Below are 26554 nucleotides of genomic sequence, written 5' to 3'. Positions count from 1 at the left end.
GGAGTGGTTGGTAAGGCAGATTTGAGGAAACGGCGGGGATGGGGAGGGGGGGGGAAGACGTCTCGAATTCCAGCTTGTACCCCTGAGATACTATTTGAAAGATCCAGGGATCCACCCGTGAGCGAGCCCACTGATTGCTGAAATATTTGAGACGGGCCCCCACCGTACCTGGCTCCGCCTGTGGAGCCCCAGCGTCATGCTGTGGACTTAGAGGAAGCGGGGGAGGACTTTTGCTCCTGGGAACTGGCTGTATGCTGCAGCTTTTTCCCCCTACCTCTGCCTCTGGGCAGAAAAGACGCGCCCTTAACCCGCTTGCCCCTATTGGGCCGAAAGGACTGTACCTGATAATACGGTGCTTTCTTTGGCTGTGAGGGAACATGGGGTAAAAATGTAGACTTCCCAGCTGTTGCTGTGGAAACGAGGTCCGAGAGACCATCCCCGAACAACTCCTCACCCTTATAAGGCAGAACTTCCATGTGCCTTTTGGAATCTGCATCTCCTGTCCACTGCAGAGTCCATAACCCTCTCCTGGCAGAAATGGACATTGCACTAATTTTAGATACCAGCCGGCAAATATCCCTCTGTGCATCCCTCATGTATAAAAGTGCGTCTTTAATATGCTCTACGGTTAGCAATATAGTGTCCCTGTCTAGGGTATCAATATTTTCCGACAGGGAATCTGACCACGCAGCTGCAGCACTGCACATCCATGCTGAAGCAATAGCTGGTCTCAGTATAACACCTGTGTGTGTATATATAGACTTCAGGATAGCCTCCTGCGTTCTATCAGCAGATTCCTTCAGGGTGGGCGGAGACGGTAGTGCCACCTTCTTTGACAAGCATGTGAGCGCTTTATCCACTCTAGGGGATGTTTCCCAACGTGCCCTATCCTCTGGCGGGAAAGGGTACGCCATTAGTAACCTCTTAGAAATTACCAGTTTCTTATCAGGGGAAGGCCACACTTCTTCACACACTTCATTTAACTCCTCAGATGGAGGAAAAGCTACTGGTAGTTTTTTCTCTCCAAACATAATACCCTTTTTTGTGGTACCAGGGGTAACATCAGAAATGTGCAACACATTTTTCATTGCCTCAATCATGTAACGTGTGGCCCTACTGGAAGTTACATTAGTCTCATCGTCGTCGACACTGGAGTCAGTATCCGTGTCGACATCTGTGTCTGCCATCTGAAGTAGCGGGCATTTTAGAGCCCCTGATGGCTTTTGAGACGCCTGGGCAGGCACAGGCTGAGAAGCCGGCTGTCCCACATTTGGTATGTCGTCAAACCTTTTATGCAAGGAGTCGACACTGTCGCGTAATTCCTTCCACAGCACCATCCACTCAGGTGTCGACCCCGCAGGGGGTGACATCACATTTATAGGCATCTGCTCCGCCTCCACATAAGCCTCCTCATCAAACATGTCGACACAGCCGTACCGACACACCGCATACACACAGGGAATGCTCTGACAGAGGACAGGACCCCACAAAGCCCTTTGGGGAGACAGAGAGAGAGTATGCCAGCACACACCAGAGCGCTATATAACACAGGGATCCCACTATAAATGAGTGTTTTCCCTTATAGCTGCTTACTTTATATATACTGCGCCTAAATTTAGTGCCCCCCCTCTCTTTTTTACCCTTGTGTAGCTTGACAACTGCAGGGGAGAGCCAGGGAGCGTCCTTCCAGCGGAGCTGTGAGGGAAAAATGGCGCCAGTGTGCTGAGGGAGATGGCCCCGCCCCTTTTCCGGCGGACTTCTCCCGCTTTTTCTGTAATTCTGGCAGGGGTATTTTTACACCTATATAGCCTTCCTGACTATATATGGTGTAGATTTGCCAGCCAAGGTGTCTTATATTGCCCTCAGGGCGCCCCCCCCCCAGCGCCCTGCACCCATCAGTGACCGGAGTGTGAGGTGTGCATGAGGAGCAATGGCGCACAGCTGCAGTGCTGTGCGCTACCTTGTTGAAGACAGGTCTTCTGCCGCCGATTTTCCGGAACACTTCTTGCTTCTGGCTCTATAAGGGGGCCGGCGGCGCGGCTCCGGGAACGAACACCAAGGTCGGGTCCTGCGGTCGATCCCTCTGGAGCTAATGGTGTCCAGTAGCCTAAGAAGCCCAAACTACCACCAGTTAGGTAGGTTTGCTTCTTCTCCCCTTAGTCCCTCGCTGCAGTGAGTCTGTTGCCAGCAGATCTCACTGTAAAATAAAAAACCTAAATATACTTTCTTTCTAGGAGCTCAGGAGAGCCCCTAGTGTGCATCCAGCTCAGCCGGGCACAAGATTCTAACTGAAGTCTGGAGGAGGGTCATAGTGGGAGGAGCCAGTGCACACCAGTACTCTAAAGCTTTCTTTATAGTTGTGCCCAGTCTCCTGCGGAGCCGCTATTCCCCATGGTCCTTACGGAGTCCCAGCATCCACTTAGGACGTCAGAGAAATTGGATTTACCAACTGTAGCTGTGGGGACCAGGTCCAAGAGACCTTCTCCAAACAATTCCTCACCCTTCTAAGGTAAAACCTCCATATGCCTCTGAGTCTGCATCACCTGTCCATTGCCGGGTCCATAGGACTCGTCTAGCAGAAATCGACATAGCGTTGATTCTAGAACGCAATAGACCAATGTCTCTGAGCATCCCTCATATATAAGACAGCATCTTTTATATGTCCTAGGGTCAATAAGATGGTATCCTTATCCAGGGTTTCAATTTCCGCTGATAAGGTATCCGTCCATGCTGCTACAGCGCTACACACCCAGGCCTACGCAATAGCCGGTCTGAGTAAGGTAGCCGAATGCGTGTAAATGGACTTCAAGGTAACCTCCTGCTTGCGATCAGCAGGATCCCTGAGGGTAGCCGTATCTTGGGATGGCAGCGCTACCTTCTTGGATAAGCGTGTCAACGCTTTGTCCACCCTAGGGGAGGATTCCCACCGTATCCTGTCCTTTGGCGGGAAAGGATACGCCATAAGATTCCTTTTGGGAATCTGCAGTTTCTTGTCTGGAGATTCCCAAGCTTTTTCACATAACTCGTTCAGCTCATGTGAGGGAGGAAAGGTTACTTCAGGTTTCTTTTCTTTATACATGTGTACCCTCGTGTCAGGGACAGGGGGTTCCTCTGTGATATACAAAACATCTTTTATTGCAATAATCATATATCGAATACATTTAGCCAGTTTTGGCTCTAACTTTGCATCATCGTAGTAGACACTGGAGTCAGAATCCGTGTTGGTATCTGTGTCTACTATTTTGGATAGTGGGCGCTTATGAGACCCCGAAGGTCCCTGCGACAGAGACAGACATGGGTTGATTCCCTGGCTGTTCCCTAGCTTCCGCTTTGTCTAATCTTTTGTGCAATAAATTTACATTAGCACTTAAAAAACATTCCACATATCCATCCAGTCAGATGTCGGCGTTGTCGACGGAGACACCACATTAATTTTCTCCTCCTCCTCCGGAAAGCCTTCTACCTCAGACATGTCGACACACGTGTACCGACACACCACACACTCAGGGAATCCTCTTATCTGAAGACAGTTCCCCCACAAGGCCCTTTGGAGAGACAGAGAGAGAGTATTCCAGCACACACCCAGCGCTATATGACCCAGGAAAAATAAGAATTTACTTACCGATAATTCTATTTCTCGTAGTCCGTAGTGGATGCTGGGGACTCCGTCAGGACCATGGGGTTTAGCGGCTCCGCAGGAGACAGGGCACAATAATAAAAGCTTTAGGATCAGGTGGAGTGCACTGGCTCCTCCCCCTATGACCCTCCTCCAAGCCTCAGTTAGGATACTGTGCCCGGACGAGCGTGCATAATAAGGAAGGATATTGAATCCCGGGTAAGACTCATACCAGCCACACCAATCACACCGTACAACCTGTGATCTGAACCCAGTTAACAGTATGATAACAACGAAGGAGCCTCTGAAAAGATGGCTCACAACAAGAATAACCCGATTTTTGTAACAATAACTATGTACAAGTATTGCAGACAATCCGCACTTGGGATGGGCGCCCAGCATCCACTACGGACTACGAGAAATAGAATTATCGGTAAGTAAATTCTTATTTTCTCTAACGTCCTAAGTGGATGCTGGGGACTCCGTCAGGACCATGGGGATTATACCAAAGCTCCCAAACGGGCGGGAGAGTGCGGATGACTCTGCAGCACCGAATGAGAGAACTCCAGGTCCTCCTCAGTCAGGGTGTGCCCCTGACCAAGTAGCAGCTCGGCAAAGTTGTAAAGCCGAGACCCCTCGGGCAGCCGCCCAAGATGAGCCCACTTCCTTGTGGAATGGGCTTTTACTGATTTTGGCTGTGGCAAGCCTGCCACAGAATGTGCAAGCTGAATTGTACTACAAATCCAGCGAGCAATCGTCTGCTTAGAAGCAGGAACACCCATCTTGTTGGGTGCATACAGGCTAAACAGCGAGTCAGATTTTCTGACTCCAGTCGTCCTGGAAACATATATTTTCAGGGCCCTGACAACGTCAAGTAACTTGGAGTCATCCAAGTCCCTAGTAGCCGCAGGTACCACAATAGGTTGGTTCATGTGAAAAACAGAAAACACCTTAAGGAGAAATTGAGGACGAGTCCTCAATTCTGCCCTGTCAGAATGAAAAATTAAGTAAGGGCTTTTATATGATAAAGCCGCCCATTCTGAGACACGCCTGGCTGAAGCCAGGGCTAATAGAATCTTCACCTTCCATGTGAAATATTTTAATTCCACAGTGGTGAGTGGATCAAACCAATGTAACTTTAGGAAACTCAAAATAACATTGAGATCCCAAGGTGCCACTGGGGGCACAAATGGAGGCTGTATATGCAGTACCCCTTTTACAAACGTCTGAACTTCAGGCACTGAAGCCAGTTCTTTCTGGAAGAAATTCGACAGGGTCGAAATTTGAACCTTAATGGACCCTAATTTTAGGCCCATAGACAGTCCTGTTTTCAGGAAATGTAGGAAACGACCCAGTTGGAATTCCTCTGTAGGGACCTTCTTGGTCTCACACCACGCAACATATTTTCGCCAAATGCGGTGAAAATGTTTTGCGGTTACATCCTTCCTGGCTTCGACCAGGGTAGGGATGACTTCATCTGGAATGCCCTTTCAGGATCCGGCGTTCAACTGCCATGCAGTCAAACGCAGCCGCGGTAAGTCTTGGAACAGACAAGGCCCCTGCTGGAGCAGGTCCTTTCTTTAAGGTAGAGGCCACGGTTCTTCCGTGAGCATCTCTTGAAGTTCCGGGTACCAAGTCCTTCTTGACCCATCCGGAACCACGAGTATCGTTCTTACTCATCTCCTTCTTATGATTCTCAGTACTTTTGGTATGAGATGCATAGGAGGGAACACATACCCTGACTGGTACACCCACAGTGTTACCAGAGCGTCCACCGCTATTGCCTGAGGGTCCCTTGACCTGGCGCAATATTTGTCTAGTTTTTTGTTCAGGCGGGACGCCATCATGTCCACCTTTGGTTTTTCCTAACGGTTTACAATCATGTGGAAGACTTCCCGCTGAAGTCCCCACTCTCCCGGGTGGAGGTTATGCCTGCTGAGGAAGTCTGCTTCCCAGTTTTCCACTCCCGGAATTAACACTGCTGAGAGTGTTATCACGATTTTTCGCCCAGCGAAGAATCCTTGCAGTTTCTGCCATTTCCCTCCTGCTTCATGTGCCGCCCTGTCTGTTTACGTGGGCGACTGCCGTGATGTTGTCCCACTGGATCAATACCGGCTGACCTTGAAGCAGAGGTCTTGCTAAGCTTAGAGCCTTGTAAATTGCCCTTAGCTCCAGTATATTTATGTGGAGAGAAGTCTCCCGACTTGATCACACTCCCTGGAAATTTTTTCCTTGTGTGACTGCTCCCCAGCCACTCAGGCTGGCATCCGTGGTCACCAGGACCCAGTCCTGAATGTCGAATCTGCGGCCCTTTCATAGATGAGCACTCTGCAGCCACCGCAGAAGAAAACACCCTTGTCCTTGGAGACAGGGTTATCCGCTGATGCATCTGAAGATGCGATCCGGACCATTTTCCCAGCAGATTCCACTGAAAGGTTCTTGCGTGAAATCTACCGAATGGGCTCGCTTTGTAAGAAACCACCATTTTTCACAGGACCCTTGTGCAATGATGCACTGATACTTTTCCTGGTTTTAGGAGGTTCCTGACTAGCTCGGATAACTCCCTGGCCTTCTTCTCCGGGAGAAAACATCCTTTTCTGGACTGTGTCCAGAATCATTCCTAGGAACATTAGACGTGTCGTCGGAAAAAGCTGCGATTTTGGAATATTTAGAATCCACTCGTGCTGTCGTAGAACTACTTGAGAGAGTGCTACTCCGACCGCCAACTGTTCTCTGGACCTTGCCCTTATCAGGAAAGCGTCCATATTTCTTTTAGGAAGAATCATCATTTCGGCCATTACCATGGTAAAGACCCGGGGTGCCGTGGACAATCCAAACGGCAGCTTCTGAACTGATAGTGACAGTTCTGTACCACGAACCTGAGATACCCTTGGTGAGAAGGGCAAAATTTGGACATGTAGGTAAGCGTCCCTGATATCCAGTGACACCATATCGTCCTGGTTCGCTATCACTGCTCTGAGTGACTCCATCTTGATTTGAACCCTTGTATGTAATTGTTCAAATCTTTTAGATCTCACCGAGCCGTTTGGCTTCAGTACCACAATATAGTGTGGAATAATACCCCTTCCCTTGTTGTAGGAGGGGTACTTTGATTATCACCTGCTGGGAATACAGCCTGTGAATTTTTTCCCAATACTGCCTCCCTGTCGGAGGGAGACGTTGGTAAAGCAGACTTCAGGAACTTGTGAGGGGAAGACGTCTCGAATTTCCAATGTACACCTGGGATACTACGTGTAGGATCCAGGAGTCCACTTGCGAGTGAGCCCACTGCGTGCTGAAACTCTTGAGATGACCCCCCACCGCACCTGAGTCCGCTTGTATGGCCCCAGCGTCATGCTGCGGACTTGGCAGAAGCTGTGGAGGACTTCTGTTCCTGGGAATGGGCTGCCTGCTGCAGTCTTCTTCCCTTTCCTCTAACCCTGGGCAGATATGACTGGCCTTTTGCCCGCCTGCCTTTATGGGTACGAAAGGACTGAGACTGAAAAGACTGTCCCCTTTTCTGCTGAGATGTGACTTGGGGTAACAAAAGTGGATTTTCCAGCTGTTGCCATGGCCACCAGGTCCGATGGACCGCCCCTTTATACGGCAATACTTCCATGTGCCGTCTGGAATCTGCATCACCTGACCACTGTCGTGTCTATAAACATCGTCTGGCAGATATGGACATCACATCTACTCTTGATGCCAGAATGCAAATATCCCTCTGCGCATCTCGCATATATAGAAATGCATCCTTAAAATGCTCTATAGTCAATAAAATATTGTTCCTGTCAAGGGTATCAATATTTTCAGTCAGGAAATCCGACCAAGCCCCCCCAGCGCTGCACATCCAGGCTGAGGCGATTGCTGGTCGTAGTATAACACCAGTATGTGTGTATATACTTTTTAGGATATTTTTCAGCTTCCTATCAGCTGGCTCTTTGAGGGCGGCCGTATCTGGAGACGGTAACGCCACTTGTTTTTATAAGCGTGTGAGCGCCTTATCCACCCTAAGGTGTGTTTCCCAACTCGCCCTCACTTCTGGCGGGAAAGGGTATACCTCCAATAATTTTCTATCGGAGGAAACCCACGTATCATCACACACTTTAATTTATCTGATTCAGGAAAAACTACAAGTAGATTATTCCCACCCTACATAATACCCTTATTTGTGGTACTTGTAGTATCAGAAATATGTAACACCTCCTTCATTGCCCTTAACATGTAACGTGTGGCCCTAAAGGAAAATAAGTTTGTTTCTTCACCGTCGACACTGAAGTCAGTGTCCGTGTCGACCAACTGAGGTAAATGGGCGTTTTTACAAGCCCCTGACGGTGTCTGAGACGCCTGGACAGGTACTAATTTGTTTGCCGGCCGTCTCATGTCGTCAACCGACCTTGCATCGTGTTGACATTATCACGTAATTCCTAAATAAGCCATCCATTCCGGTGTCGACTCCCTAGAGAGTGACATCACCAATACAGGCAATTTGCTCCGCCTCCTCACCAACATCGTCCTCCTACATGTCGACACACACGTACCGACACACAGCACACACACAGGGAATGCTCTGATAGAGGACAGGACCCCACTAGCCCTTTGGGGAGACAGAGGGAGAGTTTGCCAGCACACACCAAAAACGCTATAATTATACAGGGACAACCCCTTATACAAGTGTTTTCCCTTATAGCATTTTCACATATGTAATCATATCGCCAAATAAGTGCCCCCCCTCTCTGTTTTAACCCTGTTTCTGTAGTGCAGTGCAGGGGATAGCCTGGGAGCCTTCCTCACAGCAGAGCTGAGCAGGAAAATGGCGCCGTGTGCTGAGGAGAATAGGCCCCGCCCCCTAAAACGGCGGGCTCTTCTCCCGGAGTTTGTGAGATCTGGCAGGGGTTAAATACATCCATATAGCCTCAAGGGCTATATGTGATGTATTTTAGCCATAAAAAAGGTATAATACATTGCTGCCCAGGGCGCCCCCCCCAGCGCCCTGCACCCTCAGTGACCGCTGGTATGAAGTGTGCTGACAACAATGGCGCACAGCTGCAGTGCTGTGCGCTACCTTATGAAGACTGAAAGTCTTCTGCCGCCTGTTTCTGGACCTCTGGACCTCTTCAACTTCGGCATCTGCAAGGGGGGTCGGCGGCACGGCTCCGGGACGAACCCCAGGGTGAGACCTGTGTTCCGACTCCCTCTGGAGCTAATGGTGTCCAGTAGCCTAAGAAGCAAATCCATCCTGCACGCAGGTGAGTTTACTTCTCTCCCCTAAGTCCCTCGTAGCAGTGAGCCTGTTGCCAGCAGGACTCACTGAAAATAAAAAACCTAACTTAAACTTTTATTCTAAGCAGCTCAGGAGAGCCACCTAGATTGCACCCTTCTCGGCCGGGCACAAAAATCTAACAGAGGCTTGGAGGAGGGTCATAGGGGGAGGAGCCAGTGCACATCACCTGATCCTAAAGCTTTTATTATTGTGCCCTGTCTCCTGCGGAGCCGCTAAACCCCATGGTCCTGACGGAGTCCCCAGCATCCACTTAGGACGTTAGAGAAAAACACAATATGTTTACCTAGATAGCGCTGTAATCTGTATATTGCGCCAAATATGTGTCCCCCCCCTTCTTTAAAACCCTCTTTCACCGTGGATAAGCAGGGGAGAGTCCGGGGAGCTTCCTCTCAGCGCTGTGCTGTAAATGGCGCTGGTGAGTGCTGAGGAAGAAGCCCCGCCCCCTCAGCGGCGGGCTTCTGTCCCGCTCAAATATGTAAAAACCCTGGCTGGGGCTCTTTATATATACAGTGCCGAGCTGTATATATTCTTTTGCCAGAAAACGAGGTTTATTGCTGCCCAGGGCGCCCCCCCTGCACCCTTACAGTGTCTGCCTGTTTGTGCTGTGTGGGAGCAATGGCGCACAGCTTTACTGCTGTGCGTTACCTCAGTGAAGATCTGAAGTCTTCTGCCGCCTCTGAAGTCTTCTTACTTCTCATACTCACCCGGCTTCTATCTTCCGGCTCTGCGAGGAGGACAGCGGCGCGGCTCTGGGACGGACGGCGAGGGTGAGACCTGCGTACTGATCCCTTAGGATAAAAGTAGCCTAAGAAGCAGAGCCTTGAAACTCACAGAAGTAGGTCTGCTTCTCTCTCCTCAGTCCCACGATGCAGGGAGTCTGTTGCCAGCAGGCTCCCTGAAAATAAAAAACCTAACAAAAAACTTTTTCAGGAAACTCAGGAGAGCTCCCTGTAATGCACCCAGTCTCCTCTGGGCACAGTAGTAAACTGAGGTCTGGAGGAGGGGCATAGAGCGAGGTGCCAGTGCACACCCATACCTAAAGTCTTTCTTAAAGTGCCCATGTCTCCTGCGGAGCCATTCTATCCCCATGGTCCTTACGGAGTCCCCAGCATGTAAGAGAAAGGATTTAAATAAAATCTTATTTTTATAAACATGAACTCAAACTTTTACGAAAATGCCATACCTACGTTTTTAAGACCCATGTTAAAAACACATGGTTACGGGTGTTTTTTTTTAGGAAACATCCTGTTTCCTCACTTCCTGTTTTTATTTAAGATTTCAATAAAGTTCAAGTATATAAAGCGACATCCGAGCAACAATGGTTATCCTTGACAAAGGGCATCACTGCCCGAAACGCGTTGGAACTAGCGCTATCACTCTGCATAGAGAGCGCACTGCTGAGCATACAGAGGACAGAGTACGGGAAAACGGAGGTGACGTCAGCGCTCAACACTCACTGTTGCCGCAAGCCAAGCCGCGAGGGGAACCAATCCGGACAGCAACAAGGTGGCGTGAACAACTAAGAGGTAGGGACAGCAGGGACAGTCATCTACTAACCTGATCACAGACTGATTATACCAACCGGACTTTTGAAACGGAACCCTAATCACAGTAACACCTCACTTTTAGTAACACCAACATTATTTCACTAAAAAGAGCTGTACACATTGCGTTAACCTTTTATTTTCCACAGGTATGGGTGTAGAACTACAATCAGCCAGAACTGTGTGTCTTCCTCCTCACTCCCACCTCCCCTGACTCCGGCAAGGATATAACTCCCGTTGACAATGGGAGCTCTGCGTCAAAGTCTGTAAATCACACAACACATAGGCTGCATATTGACAGCCCCTGATCCCTTCTATATTGCTGAATAGCCCAGAGAGTCCCATGGTGGTTCGGTCCATGGAGCACATGCCTGATACCTGGCACAGTCCTCCCCTGACCATTATTTATGGCCCTGGTAAATTACATATTGGGATGGATTCAAATGGTTAGTGGGTGGCGCTACTTAATGGGTGCCCAGTGAAGCAAGTCAGGTGTTGCTCCATATGGACATGAGTGCCACGGGGGAACACATTTCTGCTTGCAGCCTCTTGATGTAGCAAGCAGAAATGTGCAGAGATAGTTTTTTGGGTACTCAAACCAGGACTTTGCATGGGTTTAGCTACTATTCGTGGCTAAACCTGCGCTATTTGGCAACAACAAGCACGATAATTAATGGGCACTTGCAAACAATTGAATTGCTTCATCGGGTTCCTCTCCCTAGAGGATATCGCCACATCAGGACTTCAAATGTATCTTTGTGCGTACTCAAGTTATGTACTACTCAAAACAAATGCGCCATTGTTGCAGCACACATTTTAAGTGCCTGTTTTGGATGCAAATGTATTCACAGTGCTTCAGTTTTTCCACATTGTTATGTTACAGCCTTATTAAAAAAATTAAAAATTAATTTTCCCCTCAAAATTCTACACACAATACCCCATAATGACAACATGAAAAGTTTGAGATTTTTGCAAATTATAAATAAAAAACAAAGAAATCACATGTACATAAATATTCACAGCCTTTGCCATGAAGCTCAAAATTGAGCTCAGGTCCATCCTTTTTCCACTGATCATCCTAGAGATGTTCCTACAGCTTAATTGGAGTCCATCTGTCCACCTCCAAATTCAGTTGATTAGACATGATTTGGAAAGGCACACACCTGTTTAAAGGTCCCACAGTGCATGTCTGAGCACAAATCAAGAATGAAGTCAAAGGAATTGTCTGTAGACCTCTGAGAAAGGATTGTCTCGAGGCACAAATCTGGGGATGTGTACAGAAAAATATCTACTGCTTTAAAGGTCCCAATGAGCACAGTGGCCTCCATCATCCGTAAATGAAAGTAGTTTGAACCACCAGGACTCTTCCTAGAGCTGGTCGGCCGTCTAAATTGAGCGATCGGGGGAAAAGGGCCCTAGTCAGGGAGGGGACCAATAAACTGATGGTCACTGTCAGAGCTACAGCATTCCTCTGTGGAAAGAGGAGAACCTTCCAGAAGGACAACCATCAGGCCTGTATGGTAGAGTGGCCAGACAGAAGCTACTCCTTAGTAAAAATGCACATGGCAGCCCGCCTGGAGTTTGCCAAAATGCACCTGAAGCACTCAGACCATGAGAAACAAATTTCTCTGGTCTGACGAGACAAAGATTGAACTCTCTGGCATGAATGCCAAGCGTCATGTTTGGAGTAATCCAGGCACCGCTCATCACCAGGCCAGTACCATCCCTACAGTGAAGCATTGTGGGGGCAACATCATGCTGTGGGGATGTTTTTCAATCGGCAGGAACTGGGAGACTAGTCAGGATAGAGGGAAAGATGCAGCAATGTACAGAGACATCCTAAATGAAAACCTGCTCCAGAGTGCTCTTGACCTCAGACTGGGGCAACGGTTCATCGACCCTAAGCACACACCCAAGATATCAAAGGAGTGGCTTCAGGACAACTCTGAATGTCCTTGAGTGGACCAGCCAGAGCCAAGACTTGAATCCGATTGAACATCTCTGGAGAGATCTGAAAATGGCTGTGCATAGACGCTTCCCATCCAACCTGATGGAACTTGAGAGGTGCTGCGAAGAGGAATGGGCGAAACTGCCCAAAGATAGGTGTGCCAAGCTTGTGGCATCATATTAAAAAAGACTTGAGGCTGTCATTGCTGCCAAAGGTGCATCAACAAAGTATTGCGCTAAGGCTGTGAATACTTTTGTACATGTGATTTCTTGGTTTTTTAATTTTTAATACATTTGCAAAAAAATCTCCCAAAAAACTTTTTTCACGTCGTCATTGTGGGGTATTGTGTGTAGCATTTTGAGGGAAAAAGGAATAAGGCTGTAACATAATGTGGAAAAAGTGAAGCACCGTGCATACTTTCCGGTTGCACTGTATGTACAACCTGGATGTAATCTAAACGTAAAAAATTATGCTAACACTAATTACAAAGGCACTGAACAATGTAAGATATTGGTACAATTATTGTATAAATAAATTGCCATTCTTAATTATAAATGTGGTTTTAAGCTCTTTAGATAATGCAATAAATTAAAGAAATATAATAAACACAAGACAAAAAAAAAAAAAAAATGGGTAAGGCAATCTAAGACGTCCTTATTCCAGTCCCCTCCCTCAGTTTATTTCTTTCTATAACTATTTACACCCCCCCCCCCCCCCTCCCACCGTGTGTCTTTGTGATTGTCTGTTCTTCCCCCTTTTTGCGGCTATTTTAGTGCTCTTATTGTATCTATTCACAACCTACCATTTTCCCTCACCACTCACTTTGCCCCTCATAACCAACTCTTTTGCCCTGCATTTTCTACCAGCCTCTCCGCCCCTTACTTTCCTCCCCCTCTTTTGCTAAACCCACTTGAGTTCTGTTAGCTGCCAATCTAAAACGGCATGGCAGGTTTTATCTGGGAATGACAGCGTTGCCAGCAAAGGTTTGCCATTGTGAACTGCACAAGCATTATGGTGATACTTGGAATCCTTCAGTAAAGCATATTTAATGTATAGAAGTTTGTTTACTTTATTTAATATTAATTTGATTTATTTTTATAGTTTTGAAAAACAAGTTTTTCAAATGAGAGAAAATTCATGCCCAGTATCACTGAATAGCTAAACATCACTGGGCACCCCCGGTGATACTTTCTATATAAATTGTGGTATTCAGGAGTATTTTTACCACCATTAAAAGTGTCAATAAAAAAAGATGGCACATATAGTCACTTAGGATCAGTTCATGCTCAGTGCTGTGGAGAGGCAGCTGTAACGGTGGTCAATCCTCTCTCCCCCTGCGTGGGGGAGCTAGTGATCTCACCCACACTCCACCGGATTGAACACTGGCACCCCACTGTGCCGAGCATGCACCCACATAGTGTACATATTTACTTTTTCAAAGGAGGGGGTCTGGCCGCGCCCCCTTCCTTGTACCACGGCCAGCAGAACAGTCGGCCCCCCTGGGTATATCTATCTTTGCACTAGAAGCTTAGAAGCATAGGAGTAAGAGTGACAAGCATCTGGAGAAAATCAGGTGCATTGGATACTATTAGCAACAGTAAAGCATCTTAACTGCAGCAAAAATGTGATAATTTTATGCCCATTTTGCTACTCACTTTGCATTAGTCCCATAGTTGGGTGTGGATTATTAGATCTACACTAAAAAGGTCTACAGTCAAGAGGTCTACCACTAATGGTAGACATGCATTAGGTCGACAGGGTCTAAAGGTCGACATAGAATAGGTATTCAGTGGGAAAGGTCGACGGGGTCAAAAGGTCAACAACAAAAAAAAGGGTAAACAATTTTTTTTAATGGGTGTCTTGTCACTTTTCTGCCACAAACCAACCCCATTTGTGTACTGCTTCGCTCGCCATGCTTCGGGCAGATTTTTCCCAAACGTAGTCCACGTAGATGGTAAAGTATGAAAAAGATGAACATTAACAAAAAAAACAAAAAACAAAACACCAACTGTGTCTTCCATGTGTGTCGACCATTGTCATGTCAACCCTTTGACCCTGTTGATCTGTCTATCTTTTACATGTCTACTTTTTGACCCTGTCGACCTAATGCACATCTACCATTAGTGGTAGACCAATGGACTGTAGACCTTTTTGGTGTGGATATATTGTCTGTAAACTCCCCTAGTTTAGGCATTTATAGCACCAACACTCCCATGGCTGAGCCTCTATACCCCAAGTTTTTTTCAGTGTCCCCCAATTCTATGTAAGGGAAATACACAATAAACCTGAACAAACCAACAGAGCATCCACTCATATCTAGGAACATTTGTAACAGCACAGGTCAAGCTTTATATTTTATTTAAATAAAAAAACATTCTTACCTTCACGATTTTTACATCTGGGAGAGTCTCTAAAAAGGCTTTCAACTCTATCCCATTAAGAACTATTCTGTTGTCATAGATATGGCCATTGGACTTAAAATCTATCACTGCTTTTTTCTGTGGAAAACAGAAATCAACATTCAAGAGCAATAAAAAGCACATATTCAGTTCTGTAGATAATACATATAATACTGTACTTTATTTGACCAAGTCTACCCAAAATAAAGAATTGGTGTCCGTATTGGACATACAGATGTGTCTACATACATATAGCCTCCTAACAGGTTTACCAGCCCCACTAGTCATGCCATGACTTGGTAGTGTCAAGCAACTTTTTGTGCGTTTATTTCCATTAAAATGTGTCCTATTTACAAAACCATGCAAATAGGACCACAAGCAACTTATATGGATTAAAATGATATGCAGCATGCCTAGAACACACTGTAAAGTACCATTTTGTATGCAGATACAGCTGCAGAGGAACACAGAATATAGGCATGCCGCATATTTTAATCAACAGAGTCTACTTGTGAGTCTTAATCGCACAGCGATGCGAATAAGACGCATTTCTGTCAAAAAGGACACCTGTCACTAACGGAGCTAATCACCGATGTGCTGTGCAAGGGGACGAGCGGTGTGCTAGCATCTGCAGCAGCTGAAACATAGTACAGCTCCTGGATCCCCAGCTCTAAGAGGCAGGAGCTGTGTGTGCCGCACACAGTGGGATGAGAGACGCAGCTCACCAGCACCCCAGCATTGAGAGCAGATCATAAGCAAGTTGGGAGAGACCAGCAGTCCAAGGCTGTGGAGCTGTGTCAAAGACAATGTACACTGCGTAAAATAAATGTATTTTAAACTGTATGTGCAGCACTGAGCTGGGGCTGCAGGTCCCCAGCTGCAATGCGGTGTGTTATAAAGCCTGTTGTAAGGCACAGGCTCAGTGCATATTCAAACATGTTAAAATGTTTTAAATGTATTTACAAGAAAAGCGCACTTACTTTTATCCCCGGGGGAATCCAGAGCTCTGTGTGGGCTGCTGTATCTCCCAGCCCTCTCCCAGGCAAACAGAATGCCTTCAGTTCCAGCCTCCCCCAAGCACAGCTGAGCATCCCAACCAGCTAAATGTTTTCATGGAGCTCCTACTTTGTGGGCAGGAAACCCTACCAACCAGGGGATCTAGTCTGCCCATCTTGGAGCTCAGGTTCAGGCTAGAGGTGGCAGGCTTGGTCCCGGAGTAGGGAACTTTTTACCCCTCACTCTAGACCTGACGGCACCTGGGCTGTTCCCAATACCTCGGATGAGCTTAGGCACAGAGGAGTGACCACTCCCCACTGTCCATAGGGGCCAATATTAATCGGGAACATGCACAAGGAATGCACGACACATGCACTTAAGTCGATTTGGAAAAGAACAGGGCAGAACTACCACCTGTGTTATTGTATGTTGGAATAGGATAAAAGGGCCTGTGAGCCCTTGGTTAAGTGTACATCCTCTGACATCTTGAAGTGTGGAACTGCTGATAACAGAAGTATGCTGTATCCACTTGAAAGAGGGAAGCATCAACTGATGCCAGTCAGGAAGTGTGGCAGCAACGCGACTACGTATACCCAGCAGTGTGGTATTCATGTGGCAATGGTAGGCATCTGAGCAGTAACGCGTTTCAAGGGCCGGTGGTAGCAGCAACGTACATTCCCACCACGCAGTGGGTGAAGCCAGTAATAGGTGGTTACCAGAGGAAAGAAGCAATCGCTTATTGGCCAGAATCCTGTGAGACCCAATACCCAGTCTGTGATCGCTTGGCGCTGGCAGCGAGGGTGCATTCAGTCACAGTATCACATTTATTTTGTGTTCATTTATGTTCCTGTTTTCTTATGTCCTATTCTCCCCACTATCAGGTAGCGGAACACCTTACAATTAAGTTATGGGAATGACAAAGACTGCCTAATGGAATAAGGCAGCACTTTTTTCTGATCTCTGTTCTATACTATAAGCAGGCTTACAAAAAAATGTTTATGATGGCTAATCAATTACATACAGAATTCAGGTAAGTCAGTAGTATTCTTGGTTTTAATAAAAAAAAGTACAGCAGAAAGAATGGTAGAGAAATAAATTTTTTGATAATGACTTTCAATTATATTTCTAATAGTAATTTAAAACATCTTAGGATCAACTTAACGCTTGTACCTTTAGATGAGGAAACATGTTGGCATGATCGCCAATGAAGAATGTGTTGGGCATATATGCCATTTTTTCTGAGTACTGCTCAGCAACCTCAACTGGCGATGTCTCTTTGTCAGTGATGATATAATCCATAAATGGAGCACCACTTGTTCCAGGGTACCCCAGCCACATAGCCTACAAAGAGAGGACGAGCAACAAGATGTTTAACACAATGAAACTAAAACCATTAATAGCACTACAAGGAAACATAGCACAAAGCAAGAGAAGTAGTGAACATTTAGAGTTCAACGCATATTCTCTTTGAGTACTGTGCTGCTGAACAGCCAAGCTGAAAGAACTATAAAACTAAACTGGTAATTAAGAGAACTGCTAAACTAGGGTAAAAATAAACCCTTGAAAACGTTTCGTCTTGTTTGCACCATTTAAAAAAAAAAAAAAGGCAGAGATCGTCCGGCACTGAACACCTCCAGCAATCCATTACATCCAGTCACAAGTCTGTACAACACTCCCCTTACATCTCTATACTGCTGGGATACCAATGTTTCACTCAGCAAACACCACAGAACAGAAGAACAAAGAGAGAACGTTCTCCTACGACAATGTGAACTTGAAGGGGAGGTTGAGAAAGAAATGGATTCTGAAAAAAAAATATTTAATGGGGAATATATAAATTCAGTTTTCAGTTCTTTAACCAGGGTGTGGCATAATAGATCTACATAAAATAGATAGTCAATAGGTCAACCCCATATTGTTAAGATGCATAAGATTGACAGGGTCAAAAGGTCGACAAAAAATGCTCAAAGCAAGTTTTTTTTGACAAAATTTGTTCATCTGTGACCACAATTAGTGCCAACGTAGACCCTTGCCACACTTTTGTGGAAGGTGGCTCAGGCAGGTTACTATTTGCAATCATAGTCCACATGGATGAAAGATGTAGCAACAGATGAAAGAAAAAAGAAAAGCAAAAAAAAAAAACAGGAAAAAAACCTGTGTCGACTATTTGTATATCAACCATTGTCATGTTAACCTTTTGTGCCTGTCGACCTTTTACCCATCGAACATTTGACCATGCTGGCCTATTGCATGTCCACCTTACTGTCTAACTAGACACTGAATTTATATTAAAGCACTGCGCTTCAGGTACACTATCCGGAATTAGTGCGGCTGCATATTTAATAGAAAAGGCTGGGAGACTTTTGCTTCAAACTAAAATATACAATAAACATTTATTTAAAACATACAAATAAAGACGATACAAATAGCACACTCAATAGTTTCTAGTGAGAAACAGCAATAATTGTCCCTGATGCTCTGTGGGACGTATAACAAACAGTCCTTAAAACTGTCTGATATTGCTAATAAGAAAGCAGTAGACTAAAAGATTGATACTTTGTAACTAGATGGTAATAATGTTGCAATAATAGTTTTTAGACAGATGGCAAACCACATTATGTCCACAGGCTGTTAATAGCAACACTGTTCCTTTTGTCGTAACTGCTTATAGCCGGCGTCCCGGCTATAATAAAACAATGTCCTAAAACCAGTGCGGACCCACACCCGGTGACGGCCTCACCACCGGAAGAAGAGAGAGGAAACCCCATGGCATAACACGAGCGAAGGGGAGCGTATACCAGCGTAGACACACCCGGGGTGGTGACAGCCTTACCATCGGGCGGAGAGAACCCCAGTAGAAGTCTAACATCTGCACAAGGGTCACATTTGATATTAATAGGACATTGCTTTATTATAGCCGGGACGCCGGCTATAAGCACTTACGACAAAAGGAACAGTATTGTCATTAACAGCTTGTGGACATAACGTGGTTTGCTATCAGTCTAAAAACTATTATTGCAACATTATTACCATCTAGTTACAAAAAAAAAAAATATATATCACTCTTCAGCCCACTGCTTTATTATTAGCAACATCAAAAAGTTTTAAGGACTGTTATACGTCCCACAAAGCACCAGGGACAATTATTGCTGTTTCTCACTAGAAACTATTGAGTGTGCTATTTGTATTGTCAATATGTGTATGTTTTAAATAAATGTTTATTGTATATTTTTGTTTGAAGCAAAAGTCTCCCAGCCTTTTCTATTAAATACGCAGCCGCTCTAATTCTTATTATTATATATCTGATAAAGTGTACCTGAAGCGCAGTGCTTTAATATAAAATTCTATTCTAATTAATCTAGCCAGAGACCTTAATCCAGTGTCAAAGCAGTTGCAGCTGGGTTCTGGTTTCGATTAGCCTAAATAGCTCCAGGAAGTTGGTGCTGGCTCACCAGACAGTTTTTGGGGTATATGCAATTCTGGGCGAATTGCGTAAATTTTTCGCCCGTTTTTAAATTCTACACAATTCGACTGTCGAATTCCGGCCGGTGGGTGCCGGAATTCGACATATTTAATAAAAAACGGATTTGACAGTCCCGGTGTCGAAAAACGGACCAATTGACGGATTTTGAAACGACTTTTCAGATGGTACAAAAAACGGTAAAAAACCCGAAAAAAAATTGCGTGGGGTCCCCCCCTCCTAAGCATAACCAGCCTTGGGCTCTTTGAGCCGGTCCTGGTTGCAAAAATACGGGGGGGGGGGGGGGGGGGGGGGTGTGAATGACAGGGGATCCCCCGTATTTTAACAACCAGCACCGGCTCTGCGCCTGGTCCTGGTGCAAAAAATACGGGGACAAAAAGAGTAGGGGTCCCCCGTATTTTTTGTACCAGCACCGGGCTCCACTAGCTGGACAGATAATGCCACAGCCGGGGGACACATTTATGCCGCTTCCTGCGGCCGTGGCATTAAATACCCAACTAGTCACCCCTGGCCGGGGTACCCTGGAGGAGTGGGGACCCCTTAAATCAAGGGGTCCCCCCCCAGCCACCCAAGGGCCAGGGGTGAAGCCCGAGGCTGTCCCCCCCATCCAAGGGCTGCGGATGGGGGGCTGATAGCCTTGTTGAAAATGAAAATATTGTTTTTTGCAGAAGAACTACAAGTCCCAGCAAGCTGGTACTTGGAGAACCACAAGTACCAGCATGCGGGGGGAAACGGGCCCGCTGGTACCTGTAGTTCTTCTGCAAAAAAACAAAAACATTAAAACAGGACACGCACACCGTGAAAATACAACTTTATTTCACACTTGTCGACACACACATACTTACCTATGTTGACACGCTGACTGCCACGTCTCCAATGTCGAAGAATCCGGGGTACCTGAAAATAAAATTATATACTCACCTAAATCCAGTGTCCTGTGATATTTGTAATCCACGTACTTGGCAAAATAAAAAAACGCATACCCGATCCACACGGACTGAAAGGGGTCCCATGTTTACACATGGGACCCCTTTCCCCGAATGCAGAGACCCCCCGTGACTGCTGTCACAGAAGGTCCCTTCAGCCACTCAGGGAGCGCCACGTCGTGGCACTATCCTGATTGGCTGTATGCGCGTCTGAACCGTCAGACGCGCAACGCACAGCCCCCTCCATTATCTTCAATGGTGGGAACTTTGCGGTCAGCGGTGAGGTCACCCGTGGTCAGCGGCTGACCGCGGGTAACCCCACCGCTGACCGCAAAGTTCCCACCATTGAAACTAATGGAGGTGCTGTGCGATGCGCTGTCTGCCAGCTCAGACGCGCATAGGTAATCAGGAGAGTGCCAGGACGTGGCGCTCCCTGATTGACTGAAGGGGGTCTCAGCATTCGGGGAAAGGGGTCCCATGTGTAAACATGGGATCCCTTTCAGTCCGTGTGGATCGGGTATGCGTTTTTTTTTTTTTTGCCAAGTACGTGGATTACAAATATCACTGGACACTGGATTTAGGTGAGTATAATTATCTTATCTTTTCAGGTACCCCATGGATTCTACTTGGAGAAGTGGACCGAACATCGTGTCAACATAGGTAAGTATGCATGTGTCAGCATGTGTGAAATAAAGTTGTATTTTCACGGTGTGCGTGTCCTGTTTTTATTTGGGTACTTTTTTGCAGAAGAACTACAGGTACCAGCGGGCCCCCCCCCCCCCCCCGCAAGCTGGTACTTGTGGTTTTCCAAGTACCAGCTTGCTGGGACTTATAGTTCTTCTGCAAAAAATCAATATTTTCATTTTCAACAAGGCTATCAGCCCCCCATCCGCAGCCCTTGGATGGGGGGGGGGGGGGGGGGGGGGGGGGAGACAGCCTCGGGCTTCACCCCTGGCCCTTGGGTGGCTGGGGGACCCCTTGATTTAAGGGGTCCCTACTCCTCCAGGGTACCCCGGCCAGGGGTGACTAGTTGGGTATTTAATGCCACGGCCGCAGGGAGCGGTATAAGAGTGTCCCCCGGCTGTGGCATTATCTGTCCAGCTAGTGGAGCCCGGTGCTGGTACAAAAAATACGGGGGACCCCTACTCTTTTTGTCCCCCGTATTTTTTGCACCAGGACCAGGCGCAGAGCCCGGTGCTGGTTGTTAAAATACGGGGGATCCCCTGTCATTTTCCCCCCCGTATTTTTGCAACCAGGACCGGCTCAAAGAGCCCGAGGCTGGTTATGCTTAGAATTACCCCACGCAATTTTTTTTCCGGGTTTTTAACCCATTCCATTAAAAAAAATATATATATATATATTTTTAAAAATATATAAATAATACTTGTGAGTCCTAAATAGACAAACCAAGTACCTAATCCCTTCTAATATAAATAGATATGCTATTACCAATAAAAAAAACACAAAAAAAAAAACATGTTTTAAATCTTTTTATTACATTCCGCCAGCAAAGTGAGGCGGATTGAAAATGACATTTACTTTCAAAAAGCACTGTTGTCGAATTTGCATTCTTCAATTGAATATACTTTTGTCGAAAAGCCGCATTTGTACCATTGCAGAAATGTCGAATTTGTCAAATGTCGAATTTCAAAAAAATCGAATTTCAAAAAGTCGAATTTGAAAGTGTCAGTTTTTTTGACGAAAAGTACTGTATTGCATTGTCGAATTTTTTTTGGGGGCGAAAAAGTCCAGTTTTTTGACATTTTCGGGAATTCGACCGCAATTGCATATACCCCTTTCTCTAGCATCCATAGGAGATATTGGGGAATCTAGTACGATGGGGTATAGACGGGGTCCAAAGGAGCCAGTGCACTTTAAATTTCTTCATTGGGTGTGCTGGCTCCTCCCCTCTATGCCCCCTCCCACAGGCAGTTTAGAAGAAAAAAAAAGTGCCCTCAGGAGAGGATGCACATCTCTGAGCTCCAGAGAGTTTTCTTCAATATCTTTTTAAAGTTTGTTAATTTCAGTATGCTGTTTGGGCAACAGCATACATGCACCGTGGGCGTTAGGAAGGGGGGCGGTCACCACCCTTTACAAGGTGCAGAGCCGCTTCCCCACTGCAGGACCACCGTCCTGAAAGAATGTTGTTCAGCAGGGCACGGCGCCTTGGCTATCACAGCTGCAGCACGCCGCACACCCTTAACACTGCCTGAAGGGTACATCTGTGGCGAGTACAAACCGAAGGCCCTGGTTTACTGTGCGGCTGAACGCAGGTGCGGCGTACAGGACTCTCCTAAAGAGGTTTCCGCTAAGATCCCCCGTATAGACTGGCTCACAATCGCTTAGACTAGCACTTGTGATGTTTTTAAGCTGAAAGGAGGCATTGCCAGTATGGTTAATAACTATAGCTCAAATGCCATTGGAGGGGGCGGAGCTAGCTCAGAGCAGGACCAGAGGCATTTTGGCACCTTCCTCTGCTTAATGCAGCAGCAAGCACACACACCTCTTCCTGGCTCTTCAGACACGCTGGAAATCTGGTACAGGGTGTAGGCAAAGGGGGAGAGCCGCAGTTGTACACAATCTGGGTCCTCTACAGGACAGAACTTATTAGTGTTTATTGTGATAAAGTTGTCCGACAGCCTCACTGGAGTTATACAGGTAGGGGTGTGCTGGTGTCCTTCTGTGTGTCTCCTCTCACATACAGTAGGGCAGGCTTGCAATATATTACTGTCTGTGTGTATGTTATTGTGCTGTGAAACATGGGTAAACACAAGCTGTGCAGTTTTTGCCACACCAGATTCTCTCCATTATCATCTGATTCTGTTTCATTTGAACAATGCAGCCAATCTTAACAAATCAGTGAAGGGGCTAGGGGAGAGGGTCCAGAGCCCCACTGGCTAGGGTCTCTTAAAACTATGATGTCTGATATGTCATCCCAGCTCACTGCTGATGTTGAGAAAACTCAACTACTACAACAGGCTGTTGCAAATTTAGCTGCTAGGGCAGATGTTGCTCAGTTCCCCTCTGCTCATGCAGGACCACAAAAGCGTGGTTTGCCTGCTCTATCTGACACAGATGAGGATATACAGGAGGATGGGTAGGACTTGAACCCCGTTAGTGGGGATCCCGATTATGCTCAGGGTATTGAACCCCTAATTTTGGCTATACGAGATGTGTTAAAGCTCCCTCTAGAGGACACTGCATCACAGCAGTCATTTGTTTTTTTTGTTTTGTTTTTTACACAAAACAAGCCTAATTGTCACTTTCCCTGATTCTGCAGTTAGAGGACCTATTAAAGCTGGCCTGAAAAAATCCAGATAAAAATTTCCAAGTGTACAAAAAGTTTTCCCGCACTTTCCCATTTGTTCCCGATGGTTGGAAATTTTGGGAGGAACCCCCCATAAAGGATCCTGGGGATAGGAAAAGAGACTACACTCAAATCTATTTACATGGCAGCAGGTGTATCGCAAAGGCCGGTCATTGTGGGTTGCTCGATGACCCATGCCATTCATTCATGGGCCACTCGAAATCAGGAAGGCCTCTCCAGGGCTATGCCCCTGGTCACTATGGTGACCCTCCTAAACCACATTCAGGACACTACACGTGTCCTCTGTGACTTGCTCAAAGAAATGGGGAACATTAATGCTAGGACTTCTGCCATGGCAGTGTCGGCACGCAGGGCCTTATGGCGGAGTCAGTGGATAGTGGACGCGGAATCCAAACATAGTGTGGAATCTCTCCCCTTTTCAGGGGAATGGCTCTTTGGGGTTGAATTGGATACCTGGATTTCCAAAGTTACAGCTGGGAAATCCACGTTTCTCCCCTCTGGGGACCCGCCGGCGAGACGCTCCAACCCGGGGGGGCCGTCTGTACAATCCTATCGGTCTCACAGATTTCGATCTAAGGCCAAAGGTGCCTCCAATGCGACTAGAGGAACCAGAGGTAAGTCAAGAAAACCTGTAAGTACCAGCTCTCATGAACCGGCCACCAGTTCAGCTTTCCGCTAAGACCTCAGCATGTCGGTGCCCACCCACCCCGAGGAGATCTCGAGGTGGGAGCTCTACTGCATCCCTTCAGCAGAGCCTGGAGGCTTCCTGCCAGGATACCTGGGTCAGGGATCTCGTTTCTCAAGGTTACAAGCTGGAGTTCGACAGTACTCCTCCCCAGCGATTTTTCAAATCAAGCTTACCAGCTTTGGAGGATATACAGGTTACTTTGCAACAGGTCAACCCAAAGTTGTCCCAGTCCCACGTCATTGTTCCAGTAACAATACCGCACGCAGCAAGGGTTATTACTCCCACCTGTTTGTGGTACCGAAACCAGACATTTCGGTAAGACCCATTTTGAATCTAAAGTCCTTAAATCCTTACTTGAAGATGTTCAAGTTCAAAATGGAATTATTGCGAGCAGTTATTGCAGGCTTGGAAGAACAGGAATTCATGGTCTCCTTGGATATCAAGGATGCCTATCTCCATATTCCGTTTTAGCTGCCTCATCAGGCGTACCTGCTGTTTGCCCTGCTGGACAATCATTACCAATTCCAGGCGCTGCCCTTCGACCTGTCCACAGCTACGAGGGTGTTCACAAAGGTGATGGCGGAGATAATGTTCCAGCTCCGGGTCCAGGGAGTCAAAATTGTCCCTTACCTGGACGACCTTCTGACCAAAGCAAGATCGAGGGAGTTTTTGTTGCTCCATATCAACCGCACTATCCAACTTCTGTCACACCATGGGTGGATCATCAAATTGCAGAAGTCCCACCTGGAGCCGACTCAGCGACTCCTGTTCTTGGGGATGTTCCTGGATACCGTGGCCAAGAAGGTGTTCCTACCAGAGTACAAGGCGAGAATACTTCAAGAGATGGTCCACATGGTACTCCAACCTGCTAAAGTGTCCATCCATCTTTGCATAAGATTGCTGGGGAAGATGGTCACCTCATACGAGGCGATCCAATATAGACGGTTCCATGCCAGTCCTCCATCTGCTAGAGGGCTGGAGCTCCAGGATACAGGATTGGACCATCCTCACGACGGATGCGAATCTAAGAGGATGGGGAGGGGCACAGTTCCTGGGAAGATGGTCAGCCAGCGAAAGCCATCTTTCGATCTACATTCTGGAACTTCGGGCGATCTACAATGCTCTGCTTCAGGTTCAGTCGGACAACGACACAGCAGTGACGCACGTCAATTGGCAAGGGGGGACAAAAAGCAGAGCCTGCATGCGAGAGGCGTCAAAGATACTCCTCTGGGCAGAAAGAAATGAAAGAGCAATGTCTGCAATCTTCATTCCGGGAGTAGACAATTGGGAAGCGGACTTCCTGAGTCGTCACGATCTACATCTGGGGGAGTGGGGTCTCCAACAGCAGGTGTTCCAGCAGATCATCCACCGGTGGGGTTGCCCGCAGATAGACATGATGGCTTCTCGTCTCAACAAGAAGCTTCACTGGTATTGCTCACGAACCAGGGACATTCAGGCGAGAGCAATAGATGCCCTGACGTCGCCTTGGCCTTACCGGCCGGTTTACCAGTTTCCTCAGATTCCGTTGCTCCCAAGGGTGCTCAAGCGCATCAGAAATCAGGGATTCCAGGCAATTCTAATTGCCCTGGATTGGCCTCAGAGGTCGTGGTATGCAGATCTTCTGGACATGTCAGTCGAAGACCCTTGGCCTCTACTACTACTACTACGAAGAGATCTTCTTCAACAAGGACCGTTCGTCTACCCGGACATACGGCATGGAGGTTGAGCGGAACTTCCTAGCTCACATGGGCCTTTCCAGAAAGGTTAGTGCTACCATGGGGCAAGCCAGGACACCTGTGACGTCAAAACATCATCATCATATCTGGAGAAGATAGGTCTCTTGGTGCGAGGAACGCACGTATCCACCTGCAGAGTTCCACTTGGGACGTTTCCAGCAGGCTGGTGTGGATAAGGGCTTAAGTCTGGGTTCCATTACGGTCCAGATTTTAGCTCTCTCTATATTTTTCCAGAAGAAATTGGCACTGTTGCCAGAAGTTTAGATTTTCTTGCAAGGGGTACTCCACATACAACCTCCTTTTGTGCCGCCTACGGCGCCCTGGGATTTGAATGTAGTGTTGGAATTTCTACAGTCCTCCTGGTTTGAACCTCTGTTGACAGTAGAAGACAAGTACCTTACGTGGAAGACAGTGAGGTTAGTGGCCCTGGCTTCTGCTCGACGTGTCTCGGAATTGGGGGCCTTATCGTGTAAAAGTCCGTACTTGGTCTTTTACGAGGACAAAGCGGAGATCCGTACTAGACAACACTTCCTGCCGAAGGTTGTCTCCGCATTCCACCTGAATTAACCTATTGTGGTTCTGTCAAGTTCTGGCTCTACTGCTCCTCC

The 26554-nt window shown here is 46.9% G+C and overlaps 1 protein-coding gene across 5 annotated transcripts in view; it reads right to left on the bottom strand.

Moving 5' to 3' along the window:
- The window catches only part of OGT (O-linked N-acetylglucosamine (GlcNAc) transferase), a 430584-nt gene that overhangs the window by 30343 nt on the left and 373687 nt on the right, over positions 1 to 26554 (bottom strand). For all 5 annotated transcript variants that reach the window (XM_063937159.1, XM_063937158.1, XM_063937156.1 and 2 more), the window contains 2 exons: positions 16958 to 17128; positions 14774 to 14890 (listed from right to left, as the gene is read on the bottom strand). In XM_063937159.1, the coding sequence (XP_063793229.1) occupies positions 14774 to 14890; positions 16958 to 17128 (288 nt within the window). The remainder of the gene's footprint in view (positions 1 to 14773; positions 14891 to 16957; positions 17129 to 26554) is intronic.

Source organism: Pseudophryne corroboree, chromosome 8 (genome assembly GCF_028390025.1).
Source record: "Pseudophryne corroboree isolate aPseCor3 chromosome 8, aPseCor3.hap2, whole genome shotgun sequence".
In the NCBI taxonomy this organism is placed as follows: Eukaryota; Metazoa; Chordata; class Amphibia; order Anura; family Myobatrachidae; genus Pseudophryne; species Pseudophryne corroboree.
Note: the sequence above shows the minus strand (reverse complement) of the source record. Positions and strands in the feature narration are given on the sequence as shown.